The sequence below is a fragment of the Micromys minutus genome (genome assembly GCF_963924665.1).
Source record: "Micromys minutus genome assembly, chromosome: 3".
Classification (NCBI taxonomy): domain Eukaryota; kingdom Metazoa; phylum Chordata; class Mammalia; order Rodentia; family Muridae; genus Micromys; species Micromys minutus.
In genome coordinates, this window is record NC_137972.1 from 17,619,036 (window position 1) to 17,645,416 (window position 26,381).

Genomic DNA, 26,381 nt, shown 5'->3' on the forward strand with positions numbered 1-26,381 from the left:
CCCTAAACATCCGGACCTGCTGATGTCAGGACAATTCCTTCACCTACGTGAAATTCTAAGAGACTCTGTCCCAGCAGAACTCTGTAATCTGAAAAGCACAGTCTAGCACCAGAGACAGAAGAGGCCCTGGTTCCTTCTGGGAGAGATCAGAGGGATTTAATGACTCTACAGCTTTGAGACAGAAGTCAAATCTTGTTAAATGTTTATTTTTATTAAGTACTGTTAAGTGCTGTTAGACTTGTAATACACTGGGGTTTTATTAAGTGTTTATTGTAAACACACTTTTAATGTCTGGGAATGAGCGATTCAGGCCATCAGCCAAACAGCCTCTTTACTCACAACTGGCCAGACTGCCCTCACGACAGTCCAGTAGTTTGGTCACTTCACTCTGAGGCCCCTCTGAATGAAGAATGCCACCACTCCATGGCTGAAGACAGACCCTACTTCTGACTGGTCGCACAACTGGAACAGCCCACGGAAAGTAACACTCTATGCAAAAGAAATCTTGGCAAACTGCACAAGACCCAGCCTATCCTGCAGTTGTTCTCACTCTGGCCAGAGGGGGAGCACTTCCAATCACAGCCCTAGGAAGGACCTGTCTTTGCTGTGATTGGTGCAAACAGAGCCCTTGAAGGGCTGCTGTGAAGGTGTAGACACCCTCATCACACCCCCTTCTTATCTATAAAATAAATTGCTTGTTTCAGATTTAGAGTCAGCCAGAACAGCCCCTCCTCTGGACTCCTGAGGCTGCAACATTAGGACCAATAAAAGACTTGCTGAATGGGCTTTTCTTGCCTCTTCTGCTCTACCTCATTAGAAAAGCGGCCTGCGCTGCTAACACAAAGGGGAGATGCAGAGGCACAGGATGGTGGTAGCAAAAGGCAAGCAAACTGAGCCAGCAGTTACGGTGGTGACAGCAGTCACAGTGGCAGCAGAGACACCTGAAGAATTCCAGAGAGGGCGGAAACCGAGAGACACTGAGGAATGGTAGAGTCAGAAACAAGAGAGAAGGCAGAAAAACAAGTGTGAATAAAGACGGGAGGCTGTGGCAAACCAGAGAGGAGAAACATGGGCTTGGGGACCAAGGATCCCAGAAAACCTAACCTGACAGCCAACAGGGGCTGATGGGAGATTCCCACATTCTAGACCAGAGGACTGTAATAGCAGTCACTGCAGAGTTAATGTCGGACACCCTACAGCCATCCAAGAACTATAACACTAGTGGGGGCTGCCTGCTGCTACTGTCCGCTGTCTGAAGCTTCTGCTAACGGGATTGTGGAAGCTGTCCAGACCTGGAGCCGCCAGTATGATTAAAACAAAGCGCTATAATTCAACCTGAGCATTCAGATCCTGAAGCAATAGACCCCTAGCTCCAAGGGTGAGAAACTGTAAATCACTGTATCTGTGAGGTCAGCCTCCTAGGCCCTGTGGCTCAGAGGAAGATTAGCAACACTGGAGGCCCCCATTCGGCTCATTTCTATCTAGAGCCAAAGTAACTCGCACACGATGGGTTGGTAACACTGCGGTTTAGAACTCCACCTCTCTCCTCTCGGTGTGTGATCTTATGATATATAATTACTGTGATATGAAGATAATTCTGTCACTTGTAAGTATTGTAGACAGAATTGTTTACTATATTAAAAAAAAAAGCAAACCAGGGAGTAGTATAAAAACTCCCATTAAAGACGGCTAGATTTCTGTATGGTATGGATAATCACTTTGAACATTCAAACAGACAGCAAACGATTTTCTCTTCTCTGTTCTCAATGAGTCAGGTCTTCTGTAGCTCTAAATCAATTTTCTCCTGGGTACAATGGACAAGGTCAACTGGAATCTGCAAAGCATTACAGAATATTGCCAAGTGAATATGAACAGCAAGTTTGCCTTCGTAGGCCACACACCAATCTACTCCCACATTTGCCCTCTGACCTCTGTATCTTTCAGATGCAGACTCCAAATGCCTTCTTCTCACAGATAAAGTATTTCCAGTGACTGCAGTTATCTGACATGAGAGTCCGATCTTTGAGATATCCACAGTCCTGTTTGGCTGACCTCTGTCTCTCTGTTGGCAACCTGAAAAAGAAAGGTAGCTTCCCACGTTAGAGGTTAGATTTGGAGATGACCTTGGTATTTGAGAGGAAAACTCTCCAGCGATGATGTTGAGTTTATTTTAATTTGCTTTAATGTGGCACCCTTCTCTGGTGGTTTTATTCTCCTTCAAATAACATCTATTAAGTTTCAATAAGAGTATGTTGATAGAATAAAAGTAGGCGATAGCCTTCTTTCTCTCCACTCTGTTTTTAAAATACTAAGGCACTTGATTGTGTCCACAAAACTTCATTCTTATCTGGAAAGCTCGGTATAGAAATTGATCAATCGTTATCACAGTCTTTTGACCAGAAGGTTCTCTCAGCATTAAGTTATACAAAGAACTAACATTTCATTGTCCATTTAGACATTTGGATTATGATAAAAAAAAAACTTAACAAAGGAATGATAAGAAGATTTAGAAGCTGTTCAGGATAGTTTTATGTTAAGTTGACACAAAAGCTGAAGTCATCTAAGAGGAGGGAACCTCAGTTAAGAAAATACGGGCAAGCCTGTAGGGCCTATTTTTAGTGATTGATGGGAGTAAGCTCAGCTCACTGTGAGTGTTGTCATGCCTTGGCTAGTAAGTAGTCCTAGATTCTATAAGAAAGTAGGCTGAGAAAGTCATGAGAAGCAAGCCAGTAAGCAGTACCCCTCTATGGCATCTTCATCAGCTCCTGCCTCCAGGTTAGAGCCCTGCTTAAGTTCCTGTTCTTAGCCCCATTGGTGATGAACAGCAACATGGGCTACTAAACAAAATAAACCCATTCCTCTGCAACTTGCTCTTTGGTCTCAGTGTTTTATCATAAGCAATAAAAACCCTGACTAAGAGAGAAGCAATAAAACCAGGTCTTAAGTATATTAGTCATAATTCCAAACAGGAGCTTGTAAAAGAATCATGCTTTTATATCTTCAGGACATAGACAAAGAAAAGTAAACTTAAATTTTATTCACAGTCCTAGTTTTTCCTTGCAATGACTCTGTCATAGACTTACAAGTCAGAGAGAGGAGAGGAGCCATCTTCCCAGAACCAAGATCCATTGAGTCTATCTTGAAACATTCCCACCCAATATCCATTTCCTCTTTTGAGCTTTGACATACTGCGGTTGATAAACTCCTATAAAAAATAAAGACACAAACTGTAAATGATGAAAAGTAAATACATGTGCAATATAAAGTCTGATATTTTGTCTAGTCGGGAATTAATGAGAACTTTAGGGTTGAAATACAAGAGGAGATATTAAAATAAAATAGACACATGCACACGCACATACACACACACACACACACACACACACACACACACACACACACACACACACACCACACCACACCAAACACACACTCCACATATCACACCAGACACACATGCATAAGTACACATGCCCACACCTCCCACACCACACACACACATACACACACAGACTCACATATTGCACACACACACACATACACATATACTCACACCATAGCACTCACAGTACACATACACACATACCACACCACACACACCATACATGCACACATATATACACTCACACACACACACCACATATACACACACCACATGTACAAATATATACTACACATGCACACCACACACACCACATGCACACATTCACACACACACAACACATGCATACCACACACACATATACCATATACTCCACCCTACACATATGTACACCACACATGCCTACATATCATACATACACACACATACCACAACACACACACATACATATACAATTCATTTGTTGTATTGTCTGTATGCTATGTAAAATGCTATAAAAAATATATGCTTCTGGAATTAAAGTTTTAATAGATTTCAAGTCAATCAGATAGTATGTTAAAGCAAAGTAAGTTTTATATTGTTCCTTCTCCACCAAAAGGAAACCTTAGCCTACTTCATTCACTATGTGGATCATTCTTCCCACTCGTATATTTTAATATGTGAAGTTTTGGAGATTCCAGCCACTATGAGGACATTTTGTTAGATAAAACATGTTTCAATTTGTTGTCTAATTTTTACAAAATATGTTTTTAAATAATTTTAATAATGAAGTTTAAATTTTCTTAGTTTACTGCATATTCTTAATATTTCCCATTGTTCTTATAAAATGAACTTCAGTGAGTGACCATTTTGTTAGAATGAGAAACAACTAATTATGAATCCCATTTCAGAGAATCTGTTTAAGAGTAAAATTCCTTCAAGAGACATTGTACTGTTTACTTAATCCGGATCATGGTGAGGTAGGTTAGTAAGCTTAATCAGTTTTCAAATGCTCACTCTTATTAAGCGGATTCATTTCATGACATTAATTCTAGTTTAAATCTCTTTAACTGTTGTTTGTTTCTGAGGCAGGATCTTGAAACACAAGCCTCATATTTAAGATCCCCCTGCCTCAGCCCTCTGTGTACTGGATTTACACATGTGTCAATATATACAGATTGGGACTTCAGTTTTCATACTTCTTTTTCTCCCTGTGCATTATAGATTATTTTGTTTCCTGTAGTATCAAACACAATACATTTAAAAACATCCACAGTTGGGATGTATGTGGGAGTATGTTATAACTCAGTAACCCTCTTCCTCTTCCCTTTGGGTTAACTAAGGCATAAATAATCTGTGCGCCCTACTTTCTGGAAAACCAACCTCATTTTCACTTCTCCAATTAAATGGGAAAAACCTATATGAACCTCTACTTTGCCCCTTTATATTTTTTTATACAAAAGTATACCACTTCTATGGAAAATGAGGGAATTCTATTATGTGAGAATCTGTACTTCATTTTAATGAGTAACATCACATTTTCAGAATGAGATGAATTCATGTAACAGTCTTTACCATTTCTTCTTTGCTGTCTATTTGAAGGAGACTATCGCCCTCATTTAAACAATTCTTCTTACTGTTGTTCCATGATTCCCAGCGTTCAAAGACATAGTAACAACTTTTTCCATTCTGAATCCAGTTGTGTGGACAAGAGCTGCACTTACTACCTTCGAAATATAAATATTTTCTTAATTGTCATCAATGCACAAAATTGGAATCTTAACTCCCTCAAAATAACCAAATGATACCCATGAAGCAGACTCTATCCATCCAGCTCCTCTGAGGCTGAGTGTTGGGTTTCAGACTCATGAAAAGGTGCTGAGGTTCATATTTTAGCATACCAAAGCAGTCCTGGCTTTCAGAGTCTAGAGCATCCTTCAGTCCCTACCTGGCATACCTGGCCCCAACCCTGATTTTTCCAGCCCAGGGGCTGAGGTGCCCTTCCCCTATAGTATCTCTGTCTCTGTCTCCGCCTCTGTCTGTCTGTCTCTCTTTCTCTCCTCCTCCTCCTTTTCCTCTATCTTCTTCTTCCCCTTTTCCTCTTCCTCCTCTCTGATCACATACATCTTCTCTTTCTCCCCTCTCTTCCTCCCAGTGTTGACTTTCCTGGCCTCAGCCTCAGAAAGCTCTTAGAGAGCAGCTTTCTGATAAGTCTGCATTTATATTTTTGATTTGGTTTGATTTGGCTCATTTCACCAGCGGAGAAATAACTTATCATCGGGTACAATAAGACTATATAATTTCCACCCAAAATAGCTCTCTAATAATTAGTTCTAGTTAAATTCAGTGTGGAGATTGTTTTTACCCAAATCTTTTCTTCTATATGAAAATTGATTTTTTTTTTCTTCTCCTGAGGCATGCACTAGGATGAGAAGTAAGCCTCGAATTGATGTTTTAATTCTGAGGCTTAACCAAGTAAACATTTCATGTACAAAGGAGAGAGTAGTTAACGCACAAAAAGAACAACTTGAAAACAGGCGAGCTGGGCATACAAAGAAACAACATCTCAGTACTTCCCCATAACTAATAATCAGGCCTTAATATTAACGCTTTTTAAGGAACATGTCTTAAGGAAGAATCTATTCAAAACAGCACAGATTTGACCGAGGGCTTCTAGCATAGTTTTAAGGAGGAAGACAGAGAAACTCATTGAACACTGGTTGCTATAGAGCACCATTCCATGTGGGGTGGGAAACACTTCATAAGTGGTTTTCCAGGGTGAATACTGACTCCTGAAGGCTTTTCAGTAGCCTGTGTTGGAATCAGTGCTAGCCAGCATGCTGAGCACCGGGAAAATCACAGGGGAGTTAATGCTGAAATGGTGTTGGGAAGGTTAGAAAACAGGATGGATTAGCAGATCTCCAAAACAGGTTAGCAGCTGTATTCAATGCTGATAGCTCAGAAGAGGGCTTGATTCTTGTTATAACAACCTGTTTTATATGAGAGCACTGTAGACAGTGACTCTGCGAACGTTTTCTTGTTGCTATTCTTACTTAAATGTTCAATTAGAAGGAACTATGTGAACTACAGTGATGACTCAGAGACTAAAAGCACCTATTGCTCTTGCAAAGGATCCAAGTTTGGTCTTAGTACCTCTGTTTGGTAGCTTACAGCTACCTGAAAGTCCACACAGGGGGATCTGATGTCTTTGGCCTCATCTGGAGCTTGCATTCATGTGTCCATACTCCCATGCAGATGCCCTCTCACACATACATACATTAAAAAATAAAACTTATCTTAAAAAAATGGATTTTTTTTTCATGGAGCTCAAGAACTCAAATGAGATCTTCTAGAGAAAATTTAACATTCTAAATAAATATTAAGTCAACCACTGAGTATTTAACAAACTGCAAAACAGGTAATAACACAAAGTGTGGAGCAGAGACTGAAGGAAGTGCTGTCCAGAAACTGGGGATTCATCCCACATGCAGACACCAAACCCAATCACTATTGCTGATACCAAGAAGTGCTTGCTGACAGGAGCCTGATATAGTTGTCTCCTGAGAGGCTCAGGCAGAGCCTAACCTATACAGATAAGGATGTTTGTATAGATTAACTATCAGACTGAGCACAGGGACCACAATGTAGGAGTTAGGGAAAAGACTGAAAGAGATGAAGGGGTTTTTAACCCATAGGTTGATACAACAGTATCAACCAACCAGTCCCCTTAGAGAGCCCAGGGACTAAACAATTAACCAAAGAGTACACAAGAGGGCAGGGTTACCTATGGCTTCATCTGCATATGTAGGAGAGGGTGGCCTTGTTGAACATCAATGGGAGAAGAGGCCCTTGGTCCCCAGAAGGCTCAATGCCCTAGTGAAGGGGAATGGCAGAGCAGGGAGGTGGGAGTGCATGGGTGGGAGGGGGAGCATCCTCTTAGAAGCAGGGGTGGGGGGATGGTAGTGGGAGAGAGGGAAAGGGAAAGGGGATAACCTTTGAAATGTAAATACATAAAATATCCAATTAAAACAAACGTAAATAAGCAAAATAACCACTAAAATTTAAAAGATACTTGTAAAATGTAAAACTAAATTTTATAATCTTGTTAGAAGAAAGTGAGTTTTGTATGTTAAGATAAATAGTCTGATTTCCAAGATCAGTTTTTATGTTTAACTATCTACAGAAAGAGTCTAAAGCAAGAGCCCAACTAAATGAGTTACACAGTTTGGAGCTAGAATTGAAAATGGGCCTAGATCTGAGTGAGCAGATGAAATATACTGTTGATTCTTAAGAGCCTAGCTTAGGAATCACATGGAACCCGTTTGACCTCACTATAAGCTTGCTTAGCTGAACGATGAGGCATGCCAATTGTTTCAACATTTCCCAGGAATATGTACAAGACCCTGAACTCCAGAGCAACCAAAGTTTGTCACACCAGCTGCAAAGGGCCAGAGAGGGTTCATTGCTACAGCCCTCAGCAACATGAGGCATTCAGCTGATCTTTCAGGGACCTGACCTCTGGCCAAATTTGGATTGATTGATTGGTTGGTTGGTTGGTTGGTTGACGGACTGATTTTTAATCTTTTTGCAGAAAAGGTAACAGAGCAAGAGATTATGAAAGATACTTTAATATAGACTTTATATGCATGAGAGCGAAAAGTAGGAGTGTCACTAGGAGAAAAGTAAGAGTCACTCAAAAGCATGGCTGTCAGCTTCCCTAAGGCTGACTGCTGAAAGTAAAGCATATCCAAGTATGGGTGCAGACTTCTCAAAGAGAACCACAAGCAATTTTCCTCTCACTGACCCTGTATGCCATTCTGCTGGCTCTCTAGAATTACAGCCCATAACATGTCTAAGAAATCCTCAAGTTTTGATAAGTGAGACTATCAGGTAGCTCTGGAGACGCCTTGGGTGGAATTACAATCTGATGAAGTAAAGCCTGATACCATGAGGGTTTCACATAGGGTTCAGGATGAAACTTTTCCCTGTAAATATGATTTCTGGTCAGGTTCCTAGAAATTTGCAGGTTTACAGATGAAGGGAGAATAGCAGTAGTTAATGGCCCTGGAATCCTGCTTGCCCAAGGTGGAAGGCTTTTTACGAGGTCCCTGGATATAAGCCTCTTCTTCTTTTCCATCTCATTATTGTCCGTCTTCCAGACTTGTCTTGGAACCCACTCTAAATCTTAATAATCCATAGAGGAAAGACTAGAGAATCGTTTCTTTTGAGCAACTGCTCCACACAGCTGGATTTACTATCTGAGTATTATGTCTCATGACCATCATCCCAGGACGCTGAGGCAAGAGAGTCACACATTAGGAAGCAGCCATGGTGAGTTCTGGCCAGCCTATGCTATATGACAAACAGTGGAAACCAACTGGTCTTTTGTCAATTACCTGAACGGAGAGATCTTTGTAGGGAGGCCTGGCAGCTTTTCAACTGCAGTATGTGGTCCTTCTGCCACTGTGTGAGGTTCAGCAGTGCTGCGTCCTGTTGAATGAGTCTTTCCTGCTGCTCCATTACAACAGAGGACACCTGGAAGACTGTTCAAAGGGTGAGCATTCTTCACCCAATATATAATGGAAGTAAGCCCGCAGCTCAGATCAAAAAAAAAAAAAAAAAAAAAAAAAAAAAAAAAAAAAAATCACTGAGGGGGAGGGCATAATTTGCCTGCATTTGGGTTTTTATTTAAAATTTACATTATGCAAAACATCAAGTGCTGCAAATTGCTCACAACACTGAAACAGAACAAAAGCATTCTTAGCCATCTCTTTCCATTATTCACCCAGCCTCACAGAGAAATTTAAGTTTTTTTTTAACAGACCCTTTTTTCCCAGAGATATTTTAATTTAAAAAATATCAATATAAAACTCTGTTCAGCCTCTCATGCAAAGAGTAGGGGCCTGTTTAGGTGATGATGAATACTTATGTATATCTGAGTCCTCATTCCTGTAAGGACACAAAAAGGTCTCACCCATTGACTCCTTATTACAGGGAAACAAATGAGGTAGGTTCACTCACTTTACACAGTTGAAAGCAATTTTTAAGATGGGTGGCTAGATTGAAAGTTTTGGACATTTAAATCTCATTCAGTATCTCTAAGTCCCCGCTTCCATGTATGCCTTTGTACATAGTGCTTCAAGGGTATCTGCATTTACAGAGCTCTCTCTGTGCGAGATTGAAATTCCCTTCACAAACATCAACAGTTTGGATGCATATTCTTGTCCATGTGACAAGAAAATTATAGCCTTTGTGAATGCCATACCCTCCATTGGCTTTCTCTTACTGCTCTTTGTTCCCTTGGGTTGGAATTAGGCTGAGTTCACACAAGGCATGGTGTAAGCAAGTTAATGAGGTTGCTTGTAACTGTGGGGCTGAGTATTTGGGGACCAGAATGTAACTAACTGGTTTTTTTTGTTTGTTTGTTTGTTTGTTTTTTGTTTTTTTGTTTTTTTTTTTTTGTTTTGTTTTGTTTCAGCATTGCTTATTGACAGTATGCTGGATGGTTTGCCCTTTCTTTTAATGAGACCCTGAGAGATGCCTTGTGCTGAGGCAGGTTGTCTAGCCTCAGCAAAATATTGTCTTTTTGATCAGCAAAATATAAAAATCTCTAAGCAAGACTCTCGTGCTTTGTAATCCCACAGTATCTTGTGCAAACATCAGCAATTCCTGCACTAACAGAAAACTGTGTCTGAGTAGAAACAGGCAGGGAAAGGTACCTGCCTTATCTGTCCAGATCCCTGCCCACTCTCTTGTTCCCCTATTAACTTCTGACAGCATCTCATGTACCTCAGGCTGGTCTTAACCTCATGCCCAGCCAAGGATGACCTTATACTCCTAATTCTCCTGCTTCCTCCTCCCATTTGCTGGGAATGCAGGTGTGGGTCACTACTCCTCCTGGCTCCATCCAGGATCCTTCTAAGGAGAGGCTTTACTGGCAGTATCCTTACTTCAGTGCTATTAAGTTGTATTCATATTGTGTAATAAACTAAACTCTTTAAATTTCAATACACTAACATGCTGAGGCCTGCTGTTTAGACCCTATGAGTCTCTGTTAGCAACCAGCGCTGTGCCTAGAGAGATTTGTTGGCATATCACCTGCTTCAAAGATTGGTTTTGGTAAAGTTGTAAGCTATTATGTATATTTCATTGGACATTTAGCTTGATTTATGGTGATTTATTTACATAGCTGAAAAATATTTGTCTCTTCTTGGGACACCACCATTTAAAAAAAAATTTAGGGCATATAATCTACATAAAAGACTAGAAAGGATACATTTTGTAGTGTAGGAGTTAGGACGGGAAAAGCTATGGGGTTGTTAGCAGAAATATTAGTATAAGTGTAGTATTAGCCAGTAGTATCAATTGAAAAATTATAAATAACTATCATTATGCTAAGACTGCTGGTAATTATAGTTTTGCTTGTGAAAGAATAGTAAATGTGAAACAAAAAAATAGTGGTACATTTATAATTTGACATATTTGGGATTATTGCCATTTTGATTATGAGGAATTATGTCAATTTTTGCCCATATGTTTATGCAGTTATGGAAATTAATGACTTCCACCAACACTCTCTTAGTAGTCACTTAAAATGGCACAGTAAACTTAACTCATAGTGAACTTCTAAGGAACTGACAAAGGAGGGAATGGAGGGACAGAATGGGTTACATCTCAACAGTCAGGAAGGAGGAGAGAGGGCTGACACTGAATAGTTCTCTTCATCTCTGTCCACTACATCCTAGGTGATACGGCTTCCTACATAATGGGCTCACAAATAGCCAGTCTCTTCAGAAACCCTTCACTGATTTAAGTCTAATTAAGTGGGCAAAATTATACATTGCAGCACATAGTCTAGTCCTCTTTGTATAATTGTTTTATACTCATATTTCTGTGTTTTGCTATATTATTTTTCATGCTTTTAAATATATACAGATATATTTAAATATATAAAAATATATATAATGTATATCTTCTACTTTATCTTCTAGTTCACTGAATTTTTGTGGTGGTAGTTTTTAGTGCTAAATTCAAAACCCAGAAATCTGTGCTCACCAGGTAAGAGCTCTACCACCGAGCTTCATCCCCAAACCTTCACCTATTTTTTAGTTAAGTGGATATATTTAACTCTTGAATGTGGGGAGGCCAGGTGACTATTGTTACAGGTTGTTAAAACATATACATTAGGACAGCTGCCACACATCTCTGTTGCAATAAATATTAAAAAAATAAAAATATATTATCTCTTTATCAGCTCTGTTGTCTCTCCCCGAAGGCCCAAATCTAGAACTGACCCCTGCATGCCTCTGTTGCCTGGTCCGAGCCACCAGCCGGGTCTCACTCCATTCACACATCTCCCTCTTCTTGGTGGTTTTCTTCTGCCTTCCCTATTTCCTTCATCCTGGGGTGTTTCTCTACCACAAAATTCCACACAAACATAACTCCATAGCCCAATTGCTTTTCATACAGGTTTATGTATTCAATTCTCAATCCACAAACCCTCTACACAACAAGATTACATCAAATAGACAAAGATACAAACTGTTCTTCTATATGAAATATTAGACCTATAAATCCTTAATGTTCATAGCTATTTATTGCCAATTAAGCCCACCTAGATCTAGCTCATCTTTATGGAGGTCCATCTTGGAACTTCTCTCCCATCATCCTCCCTCCTCTGACCTCTCCTCCCTGGTCCTCTCTCTCCACTTCCCTTACCTTGCCCAGTCACTGGCTTTCCTTTATTTTACCAATTAAAATGGAAGGTTCAGATGAAGTCACCTCTTGAGTACGTTGCTAGGCAGACTTTCTTGGGGAAGTGAAATTAACATTAAACTATAAACAGCTTTAGGACAATTGACACATCTCTACAATTTGAATGGTAGAGCCAGCTATATTTTCATGCATACATTCACGTAATAAGCCATTTTTACAACTGAGATAATGGGTATAACCACTACACAAGCTTCATGTCTTAATTTCTTTTAACTAGAATTTTGTTCTGAGGCAGTTGAAGTTTTGTACATAGCTATAAGAAATAATAGATTCCATCAGCTCTTAGCTCAATTTCCACCACAAGGAACCATCTTTAAAACTGAAATTCAGTGTCATAACTAGGGTATCAACACTAATGACATTATAGCATGGCATTTCTTCATCACCATGTAGATCCAGTAGATTTCTCTTTTATGAAGGTTGTCCATTCCCCTCAAGCCCTTACATGCTCTAGTTCAGTGGTTTTGTCATTACAGTGATATTATAGAAACGAGATATTACAATTTTTATAGTCCCCCCCCCCTCTCAGAATGCTTTCCTGGAGATTTACTGGACAGTTGGATAAATTCATAACTAATTGCATTTTTATTATTGAAAATAATTTTGACCTTAATTCCTACATTCATAACCCATTTATGTTAACAGGTATCACTGAAGATGTGCATTTGTACTTACACTTGATGCCCAAGAAAATGGATGCTGCTAATAAGCCCACACTGACCACACAGGAAATCACTGTCACAACACACCATGTTCCTAAATGTGGGATCAGACAGTGACATGAGTTAGAGGAAGTAGTTGCAAGGGATGGGTAGAGATGATGTCAGGATGAATGAAATAGGGATGGGTCCTTTCTATTGGAGAACTACAAAGACTAGAAACTCTAATAAGAAAATCTTTGCTTAAATTCTCTCAAATGAACCTTATAGCATGTGATGTATCTGAGTTGTAAAATACCAAATTCAATAGACTTAATAATACCTCTAATACTATTGTGATTTTTTAAAAAGAAATTTATCTATTTGTCTATATGTCTATCTTTCTAGTCTTTTTTAATAATCTCAATAATACCAGCCAGAAAACCTTGAATTCTTAACATAAAATCTCTCTTACCTGTTTTCAGCATCTCTTGAACATGATTTATTGAAGTATTTTTAATTTTAATGAGTAATTTAGAAAACGAACAATAATTTTAAGCTAATTTTACAACTCTTCCAGGAAGAAAGGTGAGTAATGTGGCTTATGACATTCTTCATACTAATAAAAACAATTGTTCTTACATATTGGGATAGGCATGATAATGTCTTGCCTGTGATGACTCCGGGTCATCCTTGGAACCTTGAAATGGTGCTTTATGTGACAAAAGATATTCTGAAGCTAATACTATATAGGACTGTTAGCTTCAATTAGTTAATTTGTAACAAGTCAGGACTAAAGACTATTTGATGAAATTACTTGGAAAAATATAATAAAATTCTTTTTAAACCCATCCAATTATTTGTATGGTATTATGAGTGACTTCTAGTTGATGAATTAAAGACAATAAAAGGACAGAACAACTTATATATTTGAAAATACTTTGTACTGTAGAGTTGTTAAAATAAAAAACTTAGCATAAAATGCAGAAACAATTATCAAATACTAAAAATGTAACTGCATTGGCATGAAGACATTTTGTCCTAGTTTTTCAACTTTGCCCTATGTGTTTTACTATTTTTCAGATTATTTACTGACTGTTTTTCACAAAAACTAAAATAATTCAAATAGTATAATCTATTTCACTTAACGCAAATTGAGAGAATATATCACATTTCCCGAGCCCGGGGGCCCTCCATGCTGGTAAATGTTTCAGGCACGTTAGAATACTCTAAAGATCTCAGATTAGGAGAAGCACTGCGTTTTATCACAGAATACAGACAGAAACAAATGAAAGTTTTCTACTAAGCAATTTGAATTTATTACCTGAACATTTGCTAGGGGAAGGACACTTCTGCGAGGCCTCTGAGGTTGGAATATCCCACTGAAGAGAGGTGTATATTTCTTCCTCATGCATGCTGAAGGTGCTTGGAGTGTTAAACCCTAACAAAAAGAACTTCGGTTATAGTTAGGAGTAGGTTGGTTAAAAAAAAAAAAATGGAACTGGCTACTTTTTTTGTAAAACGCAACGAAGATTAAGATGCATCCTCATCCTCACCCAGAAAGTGGAACTTTTGAGGCTTAACCTGAAACATAACTCTGTAAATGAAGAAATGAGAACCTATGGAATTCAACATAGCTACGATCAAATTATATTGTTGCTCTGATTTCCACATGGCAGCAGATGCTGAAGATGAGGTGCAGCATACGATACTCACTTTTGTATAAAATATGAATCACAAAGAAGATTCAGGGAATAAAGATAAAGGTCATGAAATGTAGGCAAACCAACTTGTGCATAGCTTTGGGATTTCCAAACATAAAAGCTTAGGAGAGATTTCATCCTTAAATTTATCTCCAATCAGTCAGCTGATTAAGGTAATACTGACTGTTAATATAAGTAAACTTCAAAATACCAATCAATACTGGCAATATTTAGATTTCCCTCATAGTTTGTTCCCAGAGGTCCTAGTTAGTGAAGAGCTGTCTCCCAAAAGGTGCCTGGGTTTCATCTTCTGTAATATTTGAGCCGTAATGGGAAAGGGACAGAGAAGGTGAAGAACCCGCATTTTCTTCTTGAAAGCCATGATCTGGGAGTGCTGTGAATCATAGCCACATCTATCCATTTCATTTCCATACTGGACATGAATGTTGGGTTTTTCCAGGGAAGCATCATCCAGAAGTAACTTTGCTCTTGAAGGAAGAATTAATTATTTAATGGATAGATGAACATTTTCATCACATCCTGTGACTACAGCATTGATACTGAGAAGTTTGATCTCTTACACAACCACTTATCTTTATGTCCAAAGCAAAATTGCATGTTCTTTTTTTTTTTTTTTTTTTTTTTTTTTTTTTTTTTTTTTTTTAGACTCACACTGGATCAATTATTCTTCATCACACTCAAGAGATGACGTAAGGGAATTCACTGATAGAACTACAGTTTTCGAAAGGAAGAAGTGGGTCAGTGATGACACAGCATTCCAGGGTTGATGTAACCCCATGGTCTAAAGCAGTAAGAAGGGTGCTCACTGGGATTTGGTGGTCTGTCTCACTGCTGGGATACAGAACATCAAGCTTTATCAGACCAAGACACATAGGAGATCTGAATTTTATTTCTGACCATACTCTATGTGTCTCAGGGGCAGGCTTTGCTGAGGAAAATGTATTCATGAGTGTTTAGCTTCCTGAGATACAAGGAGTAGCTGGTGGGGTCATTAGAGACAAATGAAAAATGACCAGCACATTCTGTCAACATTTCCTGCAGTGTTCCTGGCATGAAAGCAGGGTGACTGAACTCCAGATAACCCTCTGCATATGCTAAGCTCTACCAGAAGGAGAAAAGAGGAAGAAACCACGCCACCAAATAATATTGCAACTAACCTCAGGAGTCAGACTTCATCAGCTGCAACTACTCAGTCCAGTTTCTCTTCTCATTTAATCAACACTGAAACCAAAGCTTGAACAGATTCAATGTTTTCCCAGGAAAACCCACTCTGCGAAATTTCTACACGGGAGCCATTGGTTTCCCCCAGCCAAAGATCCAGATGCTACATATAATGTACTGCTTTTGTTTGCTTTAAATACATACTGTTCATTATTCATTAAATTCTTAACAACTATTTTTGAAGCCAGGTCACAGGTATTACTTCCTTACTATAGTTCTGTGAAGCAATGGGGTAAGTTGGCTGTAACTCAGGGCATAGAAATGTCCTTTTGGCTAGTTCCATGCTAAGTGTCTGAAATGGAGTCCTCTGATCACAGAATCTGGGTTGCTTTTATTTCACTACATGCCTCAGGTATGGGTACAAGGGGAAAAAGAGACTTTGTAGGTACTGTTTGGTTGTTGAAGATTCAGTTTGGTCTCACCTTCGGTGTATGTTTAGCTGGGGATTAATTATGTTCCGTCGAAAGCCATGTATTGTAATAACGTATAAATATGCTGAAGAGATGAAGAACACTAATATCCAGGCATAGGGCTGATCTTCGAATAGTTTCTGAATTATTTGTCCACACTTGTTTTGTGCATAGACAGTTTCATATAAGAAGTTCAGTCCCAAATCCCCATTTCCAAAGTGGGGGAGGGGGAAGCCAAGACTTTCCATATTGCTAGGCCAATATCTTGTTGGTAAAAATCCAAATAAATACTGTTGCTTTTCTGTAGCTCATAAATCTGTTCCCTTATGAACAGTCCAAAATAAACCAAAGTGCAGGTTTGTACGTCTGTACACAGAGCTGTAAAACTAACCTTTTTTAGTATCACACAGTTGGTGCTTTGACCAATATTTTATATAACTACATTAAAGATCATCACAACTCTCCACTGGATAGGATACGCTCACTTCATAGCCAAGGAAATGGTGTTAGAGTCTAAACCACTTGCCCCAAACCACATAGGGAGTAAGTGCTAAATCAATGTTAATGAAAGGTCTTAAGAGTAGACCGCTTACACCAGGGTCACAGGGACTGTGGGTTAAAAACACAGATTTCATATTTTCTCAGCTTTCAGGGTTCCATTTCACTTCATGCTTTTAACATCTTCCGTTCTCACCAAGTCCTCGCTGAGATAAACTGTATTCAAGACCCCGCTTTCCCACTGGTTAAACAAAGGAAGCTGTGGGGGATGGCTCAGGGAGAAAGTATGACTTTTGCCTCTTATCTTGTTAGAGGTGCCTCCCCACAGGCCCTATAAATAACTTCTGGGTTACTCAGCAAGCACCAAACATAGATCCGCCAGGAAAAGAAAAAAAAAAAAAAAAAGAACCAGATAAAAAGAATTCTGCTTCTTCTGCCTTCAGGACACTGCTTGGTCAAGAAATAGTTTATGGTTTTGCCATCCCCGTGAAGCCTCTCTCCAATCCAATTCTCTTGTGGTGTATGGAAGGTGACCACTGTTGGCTGTGAAGAGAGTGAACTGGAGCAAGTCGGGATGAAAAAGCACATGGTTCCTCATGAGTCACAAATGATGCACAAGGCACTTAGGGATTTTCCATGGCATTTCTGCTATAGTTAGTACTCATAAGTTTTCTTGTAAGCATATGTTATAAAAAATTTAAATTGTATGGTCATTGTATAGATACCATACAAATAAACTCAAAAGTTTATTTTTGTTGGGGTATATAAGATAGGCAACATCATCCCATTTATTTATTTATTTATTTATTTATTTATTTATTTATTTATTCATTCATTCATTCATTCATTTATTTATTCATTCATTCATTCATTTATGTATTTATTTATTTATTTTAGTATTGTTATATAATTATAGAAAATATATTTCATATATTTTCATTTTTTATTCACACATTTCATATTTGTTTAGTATTTTTATATTCATATATATACAACTACACACACTTTGGTTTATCCTCCAACCCCGAATTAGCATATTTTAAGTATGAGAAAATGGAAATTAAACAAAATAGAAAATTGTCTCATTAGTGAGGCACATGTCTTTAATCCTGGCATTTGGAATACAGAGGAAAGAACCTTGTCTACATAGTGAGTTCCAGGACAGTTAGTGCTCCTCTCTCAAAGATAGATAGATAGGTAGGTAGGTAGGTAGGCAGGCAGGCAGATAGATAGATAGATAGATAGATAGATAGATAGATAGATAGATAGATAGATTGATAGATAGATACATAGATAGATGATAGATAGATAGATAGATAGATACATACATACATACATACATACACACATACGTACATGCATACATACATATACATAGATAGATACATAGATAGATAAATTGTTTCATGTCTGTCTTTCAGTTAAGAGGTCATGGCATTTTGTACAAATTCAGATCTGTATTTTTTCTGCTATCCCATGATGTCTTTCTTAGCTAAGATATTTTGCTCAATGTTAACTCACATAGGCCCTAATTTAATTTTAATTTAATGTGTGTTTATTTGAAGATGCAATGGATTACAGCTAGCTAAGAAAATGAGGAATGGATAATAAGAATAAAGTTATTAGAAAAGTTTGAGATTCGTTCACATGCTAGTTTTTTTTTTTTTTTCTAATATACAAAGAAAGGATCAGACTTATTGTATAAGGACAATGTAAAAACCAAAATAAGTGCTTTATGAATGCGGAATTCTTTTGTCCAGATCTTTTATTGCGTGATCAAGCACTTATCTGGCATCCTGTCCATCCCTCTGCACTAAAGCAGTTGGTCCAGTCTTGTCACACCAGCATTTCTCTCACATATTAAGTAATGTCTCTCTTTACAGGAAGCCGGATGGATTTTTCCATTGTGAAGATAGGCACAATTCATGTTTTCTTCTGTGTTCCCAGAGAGATCAATTCTACAAAAAAAGGGGGTGGGGGAGGCAGATTGCAAGACTTTTAGAAATACAAACAGACGAGGAAGAAAAGACATACATATCTTGTTCATCAACTTAGAGGCTTGGGGTAAATAAACAGCATTCTCACCTTTTAGAAACTCTTTACCTGCTTCTAAAAAGACAGTATTACACATAAAAGCTGTTACTGATAACAATTTAATACAGTGTAATCAAGGAGGAAGTTAATCCTTAGTACCTGGGGGTCCAGAGGAGAAGGCACATCATAGCCTGACATGCCAAGCAAATCTTTATCTACAATTCACCTTGGGCCAGTACTGAAAGAAGAATAGGTTTAAAATAGAGAGGGAAGGAGAAGTTCTTAGAGTCAGCAGCTAGCTGCACAGCATGGAAAAAATCTCAAGGAATTGCAGTGTGGCTAAATACAACAGAGCTGAGTTGAAAGGGCACCAGGTAATTGATTTACGCTAGACTACTGGATGGTAACTGTCCACAGGTTTTCCTCTGTTCTCTGAATCACTGTTTACAATGACAGACAAGGAAAATACGCTAAATCTACTTGGCTGACACCTATAGATTCCAACTAGTTAGCAAATGATTGAAGTCTATTCTGTTTGAATACCCAAATTCCAGTGAGGAGAAATCAGTAAGACACCCACAGATAAGCAGACAGAAAATAGGCAGAAAGTAGTAAGAACTGTGAAGAAATAAAATGGCGAAGAGAAAACAGAATGGTTGTGTGCTGAAAGGAGCCTAAGGGGATACGTTTATTCTCAAAGCAGAAAAGAATCAGATTAAGTTACACACACACACACACACACACACACACACAATCATACACAGGGTAGGCGTGTGCAGAGAGAAAGATTAGTCATTGGAATGAATGGGTGTGATATAAAAATGAATCACTACTTACGTAAGAGGAAAGGGAGGAGAGAGTAAGGCTGCCCATCTCTAGGGCACACAGGACTGGAAGCTACAACGCACGCTAAGCTAGAGGCATCTCAACTCTCAGGCCACTTATGTTCACCAAGAAAGATCTGGGAGTCAAAGCTTTGAATATTGCCTTCAAGCTGAGCTAACAGGGACTTACACACTCTTGTGAAGAACCGAGCTGTCTTCCCACATCCAGTCTTTCCGAGAGTTCTGGCGTGACAATCCAATCCAACGGACTGAAGTAATCCTGTCTGCGATGTATTCCTGTTGCAAGCGTAAATCCATACCGTGGTAAGGCCACCGCACTGTGCAGTGGGGGGGCCTTTCACAAACAACCAGAATTATTCATCTGTGTCAATATGCTGGATTGTGTCTCATGTCTAAGATTTTGCTAGTTTGAATTGTTTTGAGATACTGAAAAGTATTGAGCAGGTAATATGCTGGTCTTCCTAGGGTATTTACAATGTACGTTTTTATGCCCTAACTAGTGAAGATTTGAGTCCCAGGAAGATTTCAAAATATGATTCAAGTGGGGGGGGGAATGCATAAATTACAAATGGCAGCAATTATGTTGTTGACGAGCTTTGCAATCCCTGAAATTAAGTTTTTGGATTGCATTGATTATCTCATACATGCAGATGTTAATTTGTTTTAGTTGGATGGATAAAAAGAACGATGGATTTCTTTCTCAGAGGACTTAGTAAACAGCAGGCATGAAGGTTTCCGATTTACATTTTTGTATGCTTTCGGGCTTTAGATAGATTCTCACTGTGTAGCCCAGGCTGGCCTCAAACATGGTCCTCAGCTATACCTACATAAACATGCACCTGGTCATCTGGCTCTGGTTTACTTTTTCCTGCCTAGTTATAATTTGCTATTTGTTTGTTTGTTTTAAGTTAGGGCATTTCAGTTTTACAGTGTCCTGCGGTGTTTCTGGTATATTGACTATTAGATGAATGGACAATCAATCTCTTGGAAAGAAAAGCAAAAGGAAGTCATGTGTTTATAATGCCTTTATGCATTCTGGATTAGCAGGTAAGAATCCACATATGAAAGGCAACAGCAGTTGGTTTGAGCTTGTGGACAGACATGTGACACTCAGAATAGCACTCCACTGGAGGTACTGTATGAATCTCACTTCTCTACTGTGTGAGCCACCGTTCCACTAGTCCATTGATGGCTGATCTGTCATTTAAAACATACCCACACAGATGTCTATGTACACTGCCCAAGATGCCTCTCTGTGGGACTTGATAAAAAAAAAAACAATATTTAACTTTGTCTTCTCAAAAAGATATTACTTCTTAACTTTAATCTCTTCCAAAAATTATATTACTTCTTTGTTATATTACAGATTTTCAAGTAGTAGGGCATGCTTCTTGCCTCCTGTTGATCGCTTTATGAATGGAGCTGATGTACTAGGGCACACCCCTGTTTTGACTGTTTATTTAGTTAATTTAATTTTTAAACTTCTCTGTGAGCCTGGGCTTACAGCAAGGGACAGAGTGTCACGCAAACTGGAACATGAGTGGTGACAGCATCCGAGGCAGACTCATCCCGTGTTTCACTCAGTGTCCACGTTCACTGTTAGGATGGTCTACAACAATCCAATGTTACTGAAACACTTTGGCAATATTCTGTGATAGGACTGGATTGAATATTTAAGCTCTACAGTTCTTAGCAAGCTTCCTGAAGTTCTGAGAGGAGCACACAGCGCAATCCATTAAGAACCACGTGAAAAAAAATATAGTAGATGTTTAGGGTTCCCAATGTTTGACCTGGGACCCTCCTTACCAGGGTGCTCTGGCTGCCCGTCTTCACGAGCGTCGCATTCTGCTCGATGCAATACTGCTTGCTCTCTTCCCATGTTAGGTTACGCCTGAAGAAGCCGTAGCAACTGTCTCCATGGTATCTCCACTTTGTGGCACAGGGGCTGCACTTGTGCTCTGGAGGTGAGACCAAGAATGGAAGCCTGTCAAAAATCCAGTCAAAGCTTTTCCCACCCGCAGCCTTCCTGCTCAGGTGGGCTGCCCTCCAGGTATCGTGACGGAGGTGCATTGTGTACAGAGGTAATGTTTCTAAGGCCAGACTTACCAAAAGTGCTCTTCGTCTTAATTTCTGATTGTCTAATCAAGTCTTGGCAGAATTTCTTGGCCAACTGTTGCAGAGTGGCTGAGAGAGTTTCCTTTTCGGTCAGTAGATATTTTTGTTGGGTGACTGCTAGATGTCGAGATGAGATAAATTAGACATGGGTCTCAAGGTCATAAAGTTGACGGCGGGATTCTTAAGTGAACTTTTGTTTCTATCAACCTGTCAGGAGCTCAAGAGTCCACCAGATACACAAAACTCAATGAATACTGAAAAGAAAATATGAAGGACTGTGTAGAAAGAGTGTGTGAACCCACTGGCTACGAGATAGTCCCAAGGAGAAATCTCGTGACTAGAGCAGCAGTTCCTATATTTTCTGGAAAGGCTTCTAAGTGGGCTTTAGAGAGATGAGAAACCTTGGATTTTGTATTCCGTTCCACACATAATACTGAATTAATCTATCTAACAATGTATGTTTGGATGGCTAGTCTAACTGTTTAGAACAGTAGTTCTCAACCACTTTTACAGTTGTTGTATATCAGATATCCTACATATCAGATATTTACACTACGATTCATAAAAATAGCAAAATTACAATTGGGAGATATAAATGAACATGATATTATGGCTGGGGGTTATCATAACGCGAGGAACTGTGTTAAAGGGTCGCAGCATTAGGAAGGCTGAGAACCACTCCTATAGAAATTCAGGTAGGTACGTGTACAGACTTTTTAGTCTGGTTCATTTTGCTGCGTGGTTTCTTATTTGCAAGTTCTTTATGAGACATTTAAATTAAGAAAAATAAAATGTTGACCAAAACATTGAAATGCATATTGTATTTTATGATGTTTCAAATGTTTTATATCCATTTACACAATATAAAGAATAATAGATTCTAAAATATATTAAAAAACAGAAAAATAAATTAGCAACATAAATTATAGCATGACCTCATAAAGTCTTATGATTTGATAGTTATGAACAGAAAACCATTGGGTCAGTAAATAAAATGGGATGGAGTAGATTTTATGTGTAGAGACTAGAACAACCAAGACTTCGTATGGGAAGACACAGGCTTTACTTTTGAAATTAGCTGAGTTCTAGATTGCTCAGGCCTTAGATTAGGCAAGGCAAAGAGGGAGAAAAAAAAGATAGCTTGGATCCATAGTGAGGAGGATCTTAAATGACTGAAATGCACCCTAAAGTAATTTTAACAAAAGAAAAAAAAAACCCTAAAAGTTATTTGAATCAGAGCACAGGGTCGGGGAGGTCTCTCCCATGAGGTTATGTCCACAGCAGGGTTTAGGACAATCAGAGTAGGTGACAAAGAGAGGAGCAAAAACAGTTAGGAAGCTTGGCATAATGTACCAGGAACTTGTAGCTATTGCTTTCCTCTGATCAAAACCCTGGCAAGGAGCCAGTACTTACACATGATCCCCAGAGCCACAAGTCCAGCAACCAGCCCCATGGATGAGATCAGAAGAATTAAAGTTGTCACACGCCACCAAGAAGAGGCAGGATCAGCTGTGGGGGCATCGAAAACATGCAAGCAGAAGACTGTTAAGGCTCTCCTGGGCTTCTCAGGAGTGTTTAAGTATCAAACAGCACTGCAACCTATGTGTGAGAGAGTCAAGTTTCCCATACTTGGGACACAGAGGCAAGAGGATCAAGAGTTCAAAGCCAGTCTTCGCTACAAATTCAGTGCCAGTCTAGACTATATGAGATCCTGCCTCAAAGCCCAACAAAACTTGGGCTAGTGAGATGGCTTAGCAGGTAAGATACATAAGACTGACTTTGAGTCCTGGAATACAGGGTGGAAGAAATGAACCTACTCTGATCTTACCTGCATTCCATTAGTGACCGTCCCCAATGAGAATGGTCTAATTTACACCACCCTTCCACTCCCATTCTCCATGGTTCATTCTCTGTCCATTCTAACATATAGCTGGCTGCCAAGACCACATGCATTTGGGGTTCCTTGTTGTTGTTATTTTTGCTTATGTTGTTTTGTTCTGTTGTTTTTGTTTTTGCCTCCCCGTGCCAATTAGTAGCTTTGGCATCTGGGCGGTGGGTAAACTGAGGCAGGCAGCTGATGGGAGTCAGTGCTTAAGGCTGTCAACAGAGGTCAATGCAGATATTGCCAGAGGCTTCTACCAAAGGCAGCCAGCGATTCGAGAGATCACTCAGCAGACTTTTCTCTGAGGGAAGAGAGAGAAGGGGTTGCCGCTCCCTGTGGCCATTAGAAAAACGCTAAACTCTTTAATTCTTTAGGGTCAGCAAGAAAGAAAAGAAAAGAAAAAAAATCACACATACATGTACATATACATGTACAATGAATGGATGAAGCAAAAGACAGACTTCAGTAACTTTATACATACGAATGCATATGGACATGCAGACATACAAACAAAATATACATGTTCACACACAGAATGAATGGAACAAAGCTTCAGCAACCTGGCTCCAAGCATTTCATATATAGAGATACGTGAATTGATACACATAATTGGTGGATGGAGAAAGCTCCAACACACACCCAGACAAGCTTTACATATATACATATGTACAGATTTAATGGATAGAACAAACTTCCAACATACTCTAACACACAGTTTATACACATACATGCATACACATACACGTAGACTTATATACTTGAAGGGCAGAAGAAACAACGTTCCAGCACACTCTTACACAAAACTTACACACAAAAATACATATGCATAGTGGGTGGGGGTGAAAGAAACAATGTTCCAACAACTTTATTCTTTCTCCTGTGGTTTATACATCCCAGCAAAATCCTTCAAGCAGTATAAAATTATAACATGATTACATTCTAGTTTTTTTCCCTAGTGAATTACTATGAAAAAAGTATGTTCTCTAATACCTTTACAAGGAATGTAATACATGCGTGTAATGCATTATGTAGTACAGGTAAAGGAACCAAATTATTCCCAAGAACCCATGAACATCTGTAACTAAGCACTTTGTCATAGATTAGCAAAGTGTGAGCAAGGAAGGTAGTTTTCTCAGCCAGTTTCTCTCACTAGCAGGCAGCAATTTGCAGTTACAAAGAAAAAAAAAACTCAATTATTTATTTTATTATTTATCTTTAAAAGTAATCTTATACAAGTCTTAAAAGAATCACAAATCTAAACTCTTATATAAAAATCAGTCGTATCCACTTTAAACTCTCAGAATTTATATCTGTTTAATAAAATCATATCAGGAAGCTGAGGGCAAAAACGGGCAGAAGATATCAATCCTCACCAGTCCAAGCTCAGTGAGAGCCACGTCAGCCAGTGCTACCAGTGCTCCTGGTCCCTGACCATAAAGGTCCCTGGCCTAACTAATAAGAGTGTGCCTTTCTCAACTTCAAACTGTTCCCCAAGGTTTCCTACATCAGAAGCAGTAGCAAGAATACAGCTTCACCAACATTTTTATTTTTACAAATATTTTCTAAAGGCAGTGGTCATTGCTAACAATTTATATCTCTAAGTTCTTTCCTAGGATAGTCATTGTATCATTAATCTGCTGGAGCAGAAATACCTAAAAGAGATCAAGAATTATTTGTAAGTGTTTTTACACAGTTCTTAGATTAAGAGAGATGTGAGGGCAGCAAGCATAACAGAACTCTGTATCAACACAAAATCCCCAGGACACGGAATCTTCTCTGGGTCACACCCATTGTGGCTGTGCTAACTGGTGGGCCACATTCCATGAGTCCTAAAGCCATTTGTCATTCCTTCTGCTTTGCCCCCAGCATCCCTGTTCTCCTCCGCAATTGCTTTCATAGGCAACTAGTGGAGAACTGTGTCTTTCTGGTGTTCATAAATCTGTTTTTAAGAGGATAAAACAATAATAATTTTATGTCGCATAAATGTTTATTTATGAAATGTTTACATATTGACTATGACCAAATGACTATATCATTTTAAACAGCAAAGAAAGAAAAGACTACAGATTATAAAACACTTCACTCCAGAACATTAAAAAGAAAACTCATTTTTCCTAAGTACATCATGCAACAAATGTATTCCTTTTACAATGTGCAGATATTTGTCGGATATTTGAGTTTTCAAACTGCCCTTCCCTTTGTCCCACCAGTTTCTAGTTCCCCAGTATTGCACTTAATAGCCTTAATACAATGTTCCCCTTCTATGTTTACTGCCACTAATCTAACTATGTCTGCGGTAGCTTCTGTAGGCCCCACTTGCCTGTTCTAGAGAAAGAATATCATTCAGGAAAACACAAATAAATTTAAGCACCCTGTCACCAGGAGAGAGACAAAGAGTAGGAGTGACCTATTTAACTAATGTCCAAATTGCTGAATGACCTTCTTACCTGAGCTGAGAGCTTGTTTCCGGGGCTTGATGTTTAAGGTGATGTACCCATCTTCATCTTGCATGGCTCCCTTTGAACTGCAAAGAGCTCAAAGCTCAGTGACTTGCGGAGCTGGCTCGGTGTCCACTCTTAGGGTTTTGGTGCCTGCCAGCGTGGGATTCTTCTCTCCCGGTGCTGTGGAACCATGTGCATCAGAACACTCGGGTTTTGTTTGGCTTTGTCTTGTTTTCCAGGAAGCCCTTTCATGGATGTTCAGAGATACGTGGTCTTGGACCTAAAAACAAAAATAATAATATCTTGTGGTGAAAGAGTAGATGCGGGGCTCGTTTCCTGCTTTCTTATCTTTAACTCCGAGCGGAGGGATGTTCCGTTGTGAGAGTATCCTGTCGAACGGCAAAGTTCACGCTTCATCTTAACCCTAGGAAAGCTCA

General features: G+C 39.0%; 2 protein-coding genes across 3 annotated transcripts; both read right to left on the reverse strand.

Annotated features, from left to right (window-relative positions):
* Positions 1–1,940: 1,940 nt before the first annotated feature.
* CLEC9A (C-type lectin domain containing 9A) lies at positions 1,941–14,189 on the reverse strand (the record flags this gene model as incomplete). Its single annotated transcript, XM_080914109.1, has 6 exons — positions 1,941–2,073; positions 3,084–3,205; positions 4,937–5,088; positions 8,758–8,904; positions 12,812–12,892; positions 14,099–14,189. The coding sequence occupies 6 exons, from the start codon at positions 14,187–14,189 to the stop codon at positions 1,941–1,943; spliced, it is 726 nt and encodes a 241-aa protein (XP_080770235.1).
* Positions 14,190–18,440: 4,251 nt separating this feature from the next.
* Positions 18,441–26,014, reverse strand: CLEC1B (C-type lectin domain family 1 member B; the record flags this gene model as incomplete). Of its 2 annotated transcripts, XM_080914888.1 has the most annotated exons (6): positions 18,441–18,585; positions 19,676–19,782; positions 21,313–21,464; positions 21,613–21,738; positions 23,035–23,130; positions 25,951–26,014. In XM_080914888.1, the coding sequence occupies 6 exons, from the start codon at positions 26,012–26,014 to the stop codon at positions 18,441–18,443; spliced, it is 690 nt and encodes a 229-aa protein (XP_080771014.1). The 2 variants fall into 2 exon arrangements, with proteins under 2 accessions (XP_080771014.1, XP_080771015.1); XM_080914889.1 differs by lacking the exon at positions 23,035–23,130.
* Positions 26,015–26,381: the final 367 nt, after the last annotated feature.